The 12988-nt window shown below is 36.6% G+C and overlaps 1 protein-coding gene and 1 long non-coding RNA gene across 2 annotated transcripts; one reads left to right on the forward strand and one right to left on the reverse strand.

The window, feature by feature from the left end:
* LOC105830309 (J domain-containing protein) lies at nucleotides 1–11331 on the reverse strand. Its single transcript, XM_012669553.3, has 5 exons — nucleotides 11313–11331; nucleotides 9652–9914; nucleotides 7463–7564; nucleotides 7218–7334; nucleotides 1–6341 (listed from the first exon to the last, which is right to left on the reverse strand). Exons 2-5 carry the CDS (start codon nucleotides 9733–9735, stop codon nucleotides 6123–6125), a joined length of 522 nt encoding a protein of 173 aa, XP_012525007.1. The 5' UTR covers nucleotides 9736–9914; nucleotides 11313–11331; the 3' UTR covers nucleotides 1–6122.
* On the forward strand, nucleotides 10229–12445 carry LOC118644724. Its single transcript, XR_004962481.1, has 2 exons — nucleotides 10229–10559; nucleotides 12098–12445. It is a non-coding gene; the product is annotated as an uncharacterized LOC118644724 (long non-coding RNA).
* Nucleotides 12446–12988: the final 543 nt, after the last annotated feature.

Here is a 12988-nt window from a genome sequence, read left to right on the forward strand (position 1 = left end):
TATATTTCATAATTAAACACATTTATTTATTGATTTTTTTACTGATACGAGTAATACATCGCCGCGTCGACCAGCGCGAGACGAATATACAACATATGTATTTGATTACGCATTTAACTGCATATTAGACATTTACACACAATCTATAATTTCATCCACACTCTGTCACGCACTCAAAAAATTCGCACAACTCGTAAGGACAGTCGAAAATACTGTTCACCAATCAGTAAGTTGCACAGGTTGTGATATTTAACATGATTGACTAAACTATTTCATGTTTTAAGAATATATTAAAAGTATCATATTTCTTTAAAATAATAATTATTTTAACAAATTCAAATTTTTTCTCAGTTAATAATTTGTACTCCAACTTCCGTATCTGCATATATGTATTTGTATAATTATTATAGTAGCCATCACGCAATTATATACCAGTCGATTAATATGTAAATAAAAATACATTACTAATTTATAACTGCTAATTTTTAATCAATAATCAACATAAAATTATTATATAACAGTTAAAAGATTTAGTAACATTAATTGAATATCTCAGTGTGAGATCAATTTCATATCGACAATTTATCGATACATAGAAAGAAAAAGATTCGCTGTTTATTTTGTTAATATAAACTCCAATTTATATCTTATGTTTTTGTAATTATTTGTTCAAAGCATTTGGTAACTATAACCATTAGCTGTAGACATTGAAGCGAAAGACAGCTATTGATTTCCCTGCACAAACGTTGTATAACATAATTAACGTTATATAATGAGTTAAAAAAGGCTATTAATAAGCGGCACTAATAACCTGACATTTACAAAAGCAAGGAAATTTTTAATAACATGATATATACGATATGCTTGGAATTGTAATTTAAACAATTGTTCAAAAAGTATCAAAATCTTTAAAAAAAGATACATATCTAATTTATATTTTGTTTTAAAAAGATGTGATTTGATTAGAAATTTTTAATTCTAAATTATGCTTAAAAAATCATAAATATTTCAGAATGGTTTCAAAAAATTATAATAAATAATATTGAAGGATTTAGAATATCCAGACATTGCTTTCATAAATTCATTTTATACAACATAGAACACGGAGGTTTGGTATTCTTTAATATAATAATATATAAAAAATTCTGTCACCTAAATGCACTTAGATAAAAATGTGCTCGGTGGTATACTTAATTATCTGTTTATTGGAATTGGCATGGTTTGTAATTCAAGGCTTCAATTGATCAGGCAAAATCTTCTAAAGAAGGGGGGAAGGGATAAGCTTTCCCTCTTATTATCCTTTTAAGGGAACGCGCAAGTTCCGTCTCTCTCCAATGACGGTATCGTAAACGCACGTGTAGTAACGTAAAAGGTACGTATCGGATTCTCTTCGATCGTGAGCACCGTACTGATAGGCGTTTGAACAGACTTCGACCTTTCCCTCAGGCGCTTGCGACAGGTCAATCGTAAACGACAAATAGGTATGTATGATATAGTCATGTAAACAACGTGTCTCACAGGCCAAAAAATTCACGGGCCCGTCTAGAAAAATATAGATATAGATACATGTACAGGATGGTCCAATAGACTTTCGACAGCAACGGGCACAATCGGCCGCACTATTCTCTTGTCTTAGAAATTCGTTTTGTATTAGAAAACACTCTCACGGGCAAAAGATCCCCGCAATCTTTCCGTCTGATAACGCTTCCTCATGAAATAATATTAAACAATCTCTAGAATCAGATAATAACGATCTCTTCATCCGTTCGCATCAACGTTAATTCAATTTGGTTCTAACGTAGTTCATAATTAATCTTGTTCGCTTAATAAACGAGAGAATAACGAGTCAGATTTCAGACTCGGATATTAGTTCTCTTCCATACGCACGTACGCGCGAAATTATGCTACTTTTCCAATAAATAGTAATACTTCCTACTTTCCTCTAACATATACGCAGAAAGATATTACCAGCCAAGTGAAGGCATAGTATTCCATCTCTACAATTTCTTTTTTTTTTTTTTTAATTCCTCATTTATCTTACTCTTACTGACTTAGTTGCTACATTCTTCGGAGCTTCGGAAATAAGTCAAAGTAGACTGGAGGAATTTTATGAACGCCCTTGGCCGGTGCCGTTTCACCTAATCTAAACTTTGTCCCGGCGAGATTAAAACTTTTTGCGCCTTTCTCGCCTGACTTTTACCCAGTTTTATCCAAATAAAGCCTCAATCTCAATTTCATCGCGAGAGAAAATCTCCTGAAAAACACCATTCAATCTGTGTAAAAAAATGCGAAAGGTTGGAAATATTAAAAGTCCACATGGTAGATATTTCTGTTACATCGTCAACCATTACAAGCACGTTTCCGACAGACTATTAAATTCATATATTTCAGTAGAAACAGTATATAGGTATTAAAAAAAAAATATAGGTCCAAACTATAACGCAGAATCCTTTTGCGGGATGGTCAAACTTGCGAAAACGAAGACATCGGTAACAATCGACCTATATTTGAATTCAGACCCACGATAGATCGTGCTACCGCGTCGTCGGTTTGCAGCATAATCAGGCGCGATTCACTTGTCGCAGATATGCCTTTAAGTGTAGCTGTGCATCCGCCGTCTCGTATATACGTCTAGAGGATCGATCGCGCGGCGAATCCCACGAAGCGTGAGCGGACGCTTATACATGTTCGACTAATTCGATTGACCGCGCACTAACGTCGAGCTTGCACAGACCCGATAGGGAGCCAAGTCGAGCAGCAAGATATTTTCTTCGGGTCTCTCAACAAAGAATCTAAGAAGGCGAGAAAAGAATGGGAGCGATAGTAAAAAAAAAAAAAAGAGAGAAAGGGCTTTTCGACCCCGCGGCGACCCGTCGTTTCGAAAAATGTCCGTCGCATATGTAAGTTGGACAATTTCACATTTCTTGTACCACATTTTCTTTTCTCATGGTAACTCACGTTATTTTTATTCGTTTTCTCTTTTTCGCCATTGTGTGTTTCTTTTCCTACGGGTCAATTCTGAAAATATCCTTTTTAGGAAGCGTTCAATTGGAATGACAAGCGACTCGACACTGTGCATTCGACGATATAAACAAACGACGACTTGATTCCTTATTGGCTCCGAGTATTCGTGACATTAAAAAAACGGATGATTGCAGTCAACGTCGGAGGATTCTTCGTAACGTTTAGGGAAATTGAAACCCCTGGAGCAGGTATAAATGACTTTTCGATAGCTTAAATTTATCATCGAGAAATCACTGCGTTATTTCACTCAACCAGGGAGAAGATTTATACAGAAGAAAAAGTGTTTAATTATATCATCAAAGCGACGTATATATTCTTTCCCGTCAAAAGAATCTATCCTTTATACAAAAAAAGAATTAACCTGATAGTCTAAAATTAAGGCAGAAAAATGTCATTGGACTCACCGGAGTTGGTAATATTGATCTTGCCTCTCTCTCTCTCTCTCTCTCTCTCTCTCTCTCTCTCTCTCTCTCTCTCTCTTCATTGGCATTTACTAGCCGTTTATTAGCCATTTTTATTGCGTCTGTGTAGGTGCCAAGATTGGCTCTCGTTTTACCCAACGACTTCAATTATTACCCCGCTTATATCCTCCTATCTCACGCTGCATGAATAATGTACCTCTCTTCGTCGAAACTCGAAAATAAAACAGGAAGGCGAAATGGACCTACCGGTGATATGTTTTGAAATTCGATAAAGGGTGCGGGAGATCACATTTTATTTTCGTGAGGTTGAAGATCGATTCAATTCAGGCAAGACGTCATCAATGCTTGCAGTTCCATTTAATCGTTTCCAGATCGAACACATTATATTTAGACACTCCCGCCAAGCTGTACTTTTATCGGTTGACTTAACGTCGCATTTATGTTTAACTTTGTGTCTCATCTTTCACACGTGTCTCAAATTTAATGATCCCGAGCTATCAAACACGTAGCCCTGATATGTGGATATCTAGATACAACGCGTTCGACTAGGAAAACACCTAAATTGGAAGGCATGAACGACGTCATCATTAATGTATGTAAACGAGGGACGAGCTCCCCGCGAGAGAACGCTTATCATAAGATTATACACATCGACACATCCAGGATTAAACTGTCACTAAGTTATTATTAATTATCGGTTATAAATAGGCATTCTCAATTATATGCCAAACGCAATTCACCGACGACGAATTGTCTCGACAGCTGCGTCGAACGTGAAGAGAGGACGCAAATCCGTCGGAATGTAAAAGTGCGATGCGCAATGCTGCGAGAATCCACCGAGAGCTTTATCATTTCTTTTAGCACGCGGTTCAAATAATTTCAGACGAGTTCACGTCTCGATGCTGCGAACCCGTAATAGTAACAACATTCTTTTTTTGCTCTTTGCAAATGATCCTTTTGTGTTCTTACAGCGTCGAAAAATGAGTTCGCCGAAATGACCGCCGCCGGTTTTCAACTCTCTTCTATAAAAGAAGTAAAACTTGGATAATCCGCACGCGCGTGACGTCACTTAACGTAACGGAGAAGAGCCGTCGCAATTGTCGTCGGAGGAGAATGACGTATCTTGCATTTGGCATCGGACACAGGTACAAGTGCGCCATCGTCGATCTGTTCCATTTACGGAAAGAAATACTTAAGCTTTATCCCACAAAAGCTTTAACCCCAGCGTTTCGTGGAATTGAATCCCTGAATTAATTTTGCAGCGATGATGGTCGATCGAATAGAAAAGAGGAGAGAACAAAGGGGTCCCCGGAGACAAATGTTGGAAACGTCAATGCCTATAGAATAGTTACGGAACCAGTAGCAACATTTACTCGACAAAATATATAATAATATAGACATTATATACTTTAGAGAGATATAACAATTTCATATAAACTATTCTACTACTTTTATATACTCTTTATTTTACATTTTGATAGAGAGCTATATATTTAGTTACGTTCTCTTCATTTAAAACATCGTATCTAGCAAGATCGACGTTTGCAACATTTGTGGTCCGGTTGACTTCAGTTCAATCCATTTTGCAATTCCGTCGTCCAATTTTGCAACCGCAGTTTAGAAATACAGGACGTTTAAAATCAATATCTCCACACAAAGACGAAAGTTACACATCAAAAGTCACGGTCAGTTATCTGACTTTGGACGACGAAAATCGATTAATACTCGAAGTGCTGATAATCGTAACGACGAAATTCCGTTTCTCGTGAGTGGAATGGATTCACAAAAGGAAAGGTTTCCCTTTAGCAGACACTTGAGTATTTCCTTCCAGTATATTTACGATTGAAACGACCAATTAATCACTAGCGGAAAATGCATTCGCGGGATCACAGATAAAACTAGACTGTCCTTGACACTACATCGTTTAACTTCTGCCGCTAAACATCTCGTAAGATCAAGAGACACACACACAGAAATGCGCGATCGAGAGAGACTCGACTTATAATGTATTCGCGACCGGACAGTCGGACGTTTTTAATCGGGAGGGACCTCAGAAAGGGAGTTTAAATGATAATACCAAACGTCCTCCTCCCACGTTCTTCTACCCTTTCCTCTCGTCGTGCTTAGTATAGTATAACAAAATATAAATCTGAAGGCGATACGTACGCGCGACTGCGAGCACGTACACGTGTACCAGGGCGATTTGTTGGATCGAGTTGGCGCGCGCGTTCTGAAAGCGACGAAAAAAATAATCCGCGGAGAACCTGTCCAAGATAGAAAACCGTAAACGCAAACGTTTATCATTTTCGTGAAGTCTTTGAAAACATCTACGATTATTCGATCGTTTCGATGAACGTTCTACACCATTAATGATAAGACCGTCATGTGCGCAGCTTCACATAAGGTGAACAGCGACAAAAATCTCTTGAAAATCACACGTAAACGAGATAGAAACATAACGAATTGCTCGATGATGACCGATGAAACTCATGTGTCTCTCTCTCTCTCTCTTTCAACTCATCTTATGAAGTACGTACATGCCAACGCGATCCGACCAACGTCCTGTACACTCATATACAGGTAGATATTTGTCTAATGCAACATGTTTGTCCTGTTGTCGTAAGGGCATCCGGTACAATGGAGTCGGTTCCGATGAGAATTACGTTGGGGGACCTTTTAAATCTCATAATTGCGAAACTTACTGACGACCTCGTTGGATTCCTGATAGAACGGGACCCCATGGCCCGAACGGTAGTACAGACCAGCACCACCCTCCGAAGCCCTCCTGTGTGCGTTTGTAGGATGACCTTTGAGGTGAGCCGGTGAACCACCTGCCTCTTCAGTCGTATCTGGCAACATTCTGTCCTTTGTCTTCGGCGTGCTCCAATGCATGGTCTGTGAACAGAAGAACACCTGATTAGCTTCGCAAGACATGACATGGGATATGAAAATTAAAGGCCCTTTGGAACCTTATCGCTACTCCTGCTCCGGTCCTATTTTCAGTGAAAGAGAATCTGTGCACCTAAAGATTTATGGATCTAATGCTATTACTCTTCGATCTGTCATAAAATAGGATCGATAAGGAGCCAATCTGATTTATTATCAAAGAAGGAATATTTTATTCTTAAATGGAAAGTTCTTAAATCTAAAATAAAATAATTTTTGATGCTATCTTATTAATTTTCTTAGAATGATTTAGTAAATTTGTGACAATCTTATGATATTCTAAATTTAAGAATAGGCCGATCTAAAGATAGAAATTTCTGATTGAATCTTAATCTTGTTTTATTTTTATACTACATGGAGTTGTAATAAGATTAAATATATCAAGAATATTTTTTGTCTTGGTATCAAAATCCTTTTTTGAGAGGATGTGTTCAAAATTGATAAAACAATCTACAGTTTGAAGAAAAAACGGTCAGGAAGAGTTTGAAAATTCGTATCTCACCTCTTCCGTCGAGATAAATTAATTGCGGTCATATAAAAGGATTTTGAAAATACGTTCAAAAATCTTCTTTTTAATTAATATAAATAATTATTTAATATAATTTACAACTGTTTTGCATTTTAAACAAATGTTTTATAACAACTGTTTAAAGTTATGAATTTGCAAGAAAGAACTACCGATACGTTTTACAAGCTCGTTTCACTATTACCGACACAGCGTATGCAAAAAAATTAACTTTTTCCAACGTTAAAAGAAAAAAATTACCATGTTAAAACTTCAGATTATCGTTCAAAGCAATAGCTGCATCAATTATTGCGCCTTACCTGCTGTACATGCTCCTTCATGCCGAGCCATTGTTTGTAACTGATCTTGATACCACTATTCCGCCATTTGTCGTAGTTGCTTCTCTTTTCGGGATCGCATAGAACCTCTTTTGCGTACTACGATATAAACAAAACATCAAAGTCCGCTCTCTCTCTCTTTCTCTGCTTGCACGCTCAAAGCGAAATTGACTCGACTACTAATCAATTAAAATTAATTAACTTTCGCCTATATAAAAGGAGCGTACCTGTAGTTGTTGAAATTTCTTTTCGGCCTCCTTGTCACCTTCGTTTTTATCCGGATGATACTGAAGAGCTAATACCTTATATTCCGCTGTAATCTGCTCGACCTGATTTTCAAAATTAAATAAAATGCTGTCTACATCATTCGAATGCGAAAATGGAGATTAATCTATTTTTATTTCGAGATTATGTATTTGCCTGTTGTTCCCTGTTTTCAATTTAAATACGCATTGTGCAATTAAATGTAAAAATGTAAAAACAAAGAAAGGTGCGAAACGTATTAAATTCATTGAAATAAACAGAATCATTCGATTTCTTATAAAACTTTTACGAAGGAAGAACGGGCCACAATATCGATACTTTTAAATCTAATCATTTCAGTTGCAAGTAATAACTTTCATATTTAATTGGTTTCTACATACACGGATTGTCTCGATATCTCAGCTGTCACGTATACGTCCCGCTGATAAAAACGACATGTCACAAACACGCTAACGCAATATATCGAGCGGAATTGGAATTCTTATCGAAAATTCTCCAGCGAGATAACAAAACTGGTAAGCTGAAGTTGAAAAGCAAACGACCTTTCCATCGTGTTTTTCTATTGCACTTTTCGATATCTATTTACGTATTGCTGATAAAAAGTGCACAGTCGCATAAGTACCAGTGTCACGCGCGAATGTCTTACAATTTACAATTGTTTTCGATACGCTCGAATAGTGTTAGTGATATCACGATAAATACAATTTTCTTGTACACCCCTTTATTATAATTTATTGCAAGAAACAACATACATACATAAAATAACGATGGTGTTTAAACTTATCAAGATAATCTCATGCTCAATGTGGCACGAAGATGTAATTTGATTTCAACACGAATATTATTGTGTTCAACTTCGCATACCGTAAACTAAGAGCAGATGAGACTACACCTAATTGTGTCGATCGAGAATTCAATTAATGGAGAGTTTAAATTGCAATTTCCCCTTCTGGGATCTAATTATTACGGAGGCAACGTTTAATTTAATCATCTCAATACAGATGTAGAAAATTAGTTTTGTATATGTATATCGGTAAATGCGCTTATGGTGGTAAACACAGTTAAAATTTTCACAGTTTATTATTTGTGAATTTCGCCTTTTGTATGTAATGATATTAAAATTTAATGAATGGAGCTGTAATAATATTTGTAGTCTAATATATAAATAGATAAATTGTAATTATTATAATTAAAAGTTAAATTTCTATTGATATAAATAAATTTAATATTGCAAAACAATATTTAACAATATTTTAAATTAAAATTAATTATTTTATCACCTATTGTAATTTTCTATCTGTGTTGAGACAATTAAGATACTAAATCGGTGAGTGATAATCTAAATCTTGACATTTGCTTGTATTATATTTCAGCTTTAATTAAATTTATTAATTTATTAATTAAATAATTTCAACTATGTTATCAATTTTAATAAATGATATCTTCTACCTTGTAAATACAATTTTCCCGATGGACTTATTTCACGACACGAATATTTCGGGCATAAAATGATTGGGCGACGCCTACATTACGATGTGCGATTTAATAGGCAGAAGTAATATTGCGTTCATTTCGTAATGAATTAGGATGTAAAAGTTATAACTTCGACTCTCTATTTGAACGACACTTCATTTAAAACAATCTTTTTTTTTTAAACAGCACAGTTGTTGAAGTCTAAATACACTGATATTGACAGATACTTAATTAATTTAAAGTAAACTTCCTGTAAATTAATACATAAGAAAGCAAACAGAAAAAATTAATTTGACCTAATTATCCAAAACTCCACGTTCCAGCCACAACGTGGCCCGAATGGTTCAGAAGCGAACATTTCTCGCGAGACAGCAAATCAAACAAAATACGCAGATTTAACTCGTGATTGATCTACAGGACCAACAGAAAGATAAAAAGATTCTTCAACTCTCTCGTGCTTTGACCTTTTCGCCATCCTGCCACATCTTGAGTGATTCTGTTTATTAAGTTTTACTTTTTTGTAATTTATGAATATGTATCGGACGTCAGCAAGGCGTAAAATTCAAATCTGCTACACTATCGCAGCGAATAGCCATTCAACGATCAGTCCATAACGGGAACACATAGACTTCAATTCGTAAGACGCAAAAGTTCGCTTAACTTGCTAAGTAGGCCTCACCGTGGAAGATTCGTCGCAGGACAACAGAGCGTAATAGTCCTCCTCCTCGCTGGGCGAGTAATTGATGGCGTCCTCGACACTCATTCTGCTGCGACTCTTTCCGAAACCCGCTCTCCCTTCCCACCCGGTTATCCTCCAGTGATCCCACGAGGGCGTTTGCACGCGGAAAAAGGGTCGTCCTCGCCGTGGCCCGTGCTCCTCGAAGATCTCTCTCGTGAGCCTCTTGAATCCGATGTCCGCGGGGTCCCGAGATTCCGTGTCACCTGTTGCGAGAGCGAAGCGAGCTTAGTCCGTGATCGTCGCCGTCGCGTCGTCGACTACCACGGGCGCCAAAGTGAACCGAGTAAAGGGAAAACCGTGTCGCAGACCCGGAAAGACCCGATTCCCGGGGAATCCCGTGCGACTGCGTACTCGCCGTACTCCCGAGCCGGCACCCTCCTGATAAAACGCGCAATTCGCACCATTGCGCAGTTGCGGCTCGCGAGATTCACCCTCGCGTCCCGTTTCGCCCCGTCTCGCGAAGGAACTAAAATCGTACCGTGTCTCCCCTTGGAGTCTCGGTATCATTCATTTCACGTCCCATTCTTTTTCGAGCTGATGAAAATACTGTCGAGTCGAATTTAAAAGGCTTCTTCGAGACCGCGAGAATTATATGGAGTTGCGATGTCGGGAGAGCGAGATATTATCGCGAGAGATTGCGTTGCGGGAAATCTCTTCTCTAACGTACGTGGAAATAAATGACGTTACTCGTTCCTTCGAGCTGAACTAGACCAAACCGGAAGGATATGAAGCAAAACTCTTTTTTTTTCCTCGATATTAAGTTTAGAATGCGATTTAATTCTGCTCCGCGCGCTTAGCCGTCCGCAGAGCAAAGATTATTGTGCGAGAAAATGCATAAATTTAAAAGGGTAATTATAAATACGGATAATACAATCGCGGCTGTACATTACGTCATTTTCTTCGTCAAAAACGTTTGAAACTTCAAGAAGCAGCGTTCAGTTTTGATTTATATCCGAAAGATTGATCTTTGATTATTTATCTGCAAAATTACGCCGTCATTACGTCGTAAAAGTAATCGTAACATTGATATTGGCAGATATAGGCTTAGAGAAAATTTAGACCTACTTAATATGACAATAGAATAATATGTACGCTGACAGAAAAGAATACTTGACTAAAAAATCAGTAATATTTATTTTAAACAAATGACATTTTCTAAATTGTAGAAAATATTACTTATTTAAAATTAATATTTTTTTTTAATTTGTTATTACTATTATTCAAATAACTATTTATTTGAATCAAGTATCCTTTTCTGTCAACGTGTTTAATTTTCCCGTTTCCATTTTTGTTTAAAAGATAGAAAAAGTGAAATAAAGAGAGTTCAAGCTGTGCCGGAACAAAAAATTACATTCGCACGCGCATATTTATTTGAGCACATTTCAAATACCAATTATCGACGCGGCACAACGCGCGTCTATCAATGTTGTTTACCGATAAACGATGCCAACGGCATAACGATCATGCATTTTTGCTCTTACGTAAGCACCATTATCGCCGAGATTCTTTGCGCTGTAGTGTCGCTCCCGAGGCCTAATTCTACGAGGAACCGCTTCTTCTTTCGTGAAACCGCATGCGGGGAACCGTGAAGTAGCACTTACGAACACGAAGGCCAGTTCCGACGATCCTCTGCGGCGAGACTGCGCAGCGACGTTTCGCTCCGGAATACGCGGTCGTACGTGTTTGCAAGGAGCACCATGAGACATTGAGCTCCGCGCTCGCCGCGAGACTCCGGAGACTCGCGGCTTTCACTCGCGGTTAAACAACCTTGAACCTCTTTTACATATCGCGACTTTACCGACGGGGAACGAGTTTCGTACAGCTTGTTCATTCCTTAGTAATCTTTAGAAAGTCCACCAATCCTGGCATACCAGTTTTCGTTTCTTGAATAGTATTACTTGAACAAAAGCCGAAAATAAACTTTAAAAATACAGCGAACTAGAAAGTGTCTTCCATCAGTACAGCAGATTTTATAATATTGTTTCATATTTTAAAATAATTAATATTTCGCAAAACATAATCAAAAAGAAATCTAAGAAATTGAATCCTAAACTGGCATAGTAGATTATATTTTCTTTCAACATAAATTATTGGTACAAGTCATTTGTTACAAAATATTTGCAAATTTACGTCTATGAGGATTTCCAGAAGCCTTTTACTTTGATGTAAAACATTTTATTGTAAATTGAACAAATACCTTCGCAAAATGTAAAAATGGGATTAGATTCGTTTTTAGATTTTATATAAAAATTTTATATAAAATCCATGAATATGTAAACTATTGGTTTTTATTTCTTTATAATTGTCTAAACAGATAACATATAAAAATATAAGAATGCTAAAAAAACGTTGCTGCTCGATACTGTGTGTATTCCTACTCCAACAGATTTGCCATCCAAAGAGATTCGATTTGCGAGGCAACGCTAAGCACGAATGTTTGCCGTGTCAGGAGGGACACGGAATCTTGATTGGAAATTCAAATCCACCGAAGAATCACGAGAAGAGATGAACGGGAGAGAGACACATCGAAACGTGAATGAATGTACGGATCAGGTACGAAGGAATTATGTATTCCTTCTGCTTCTGTGTGGAGACGGCAGAACAGTAATCGTCGGCACTTTTATTTAAAACTGCTGGTGCCACTGTTTCAACTCTTGGCGAATTCCCAACGGTCAACGATATAAATAATAAAATTTAACAATTTTACGCATAAATAAAAAGTAATTTTACAATATTTATTTCGATATTTATTTACAAATAAATGTTTCCTTATACCAAATAAATATTTATATACGTACAAATTGAAATGTATGTATGTGTGTATGTTTTTATTAAAAAAATATATTTCAAACTTAATTTATAATAAATATATATGCATATATATATATATGTATATATATAATTTGTAATAAATGATTATTTAATTTATATTTAGAACAAATTTACAAAATATCGGTAGCTTAAAATCAATAACTAAATAGGCACAAATACTTTTTTGTCATTTTCTATGAATTCGCTGAAACAAGCCATGTCCTGAAAATTTACTGGGTGTGCCGTGAACGGCGAAAAAAGAAATATGGATGTGTAACAGTAGAATTCAATAGTTTATCAAAAAGACATATGACCATTTGGCCGACACGTGTCAGGCGCCTACATTTATTATGAAGTCAGTTACACATCTAAAATTTCTCGCAAGTAATAGGGTCAAATTTCGGAAAAAAAAACATTTTCTCTCAACCTACATTTTTTCAACCTTCAGTTTCTCCGTGATGGAATA

Source organism: Monomorium pharaonis, chromosome 3 (genome assembly GCF_013373865.1).
Source record: "Monomorium pharaonis isolate MP-MQ-018 chromosome 3, ASM1337386v2, whole genome shotgun sequence".
Lineage (NCBI taxonomy): Eukaryota > Metazoa > Arthropoda > Insecta > Hymenoptera > Formicidae > Monomorium > Monomorium pharaonis.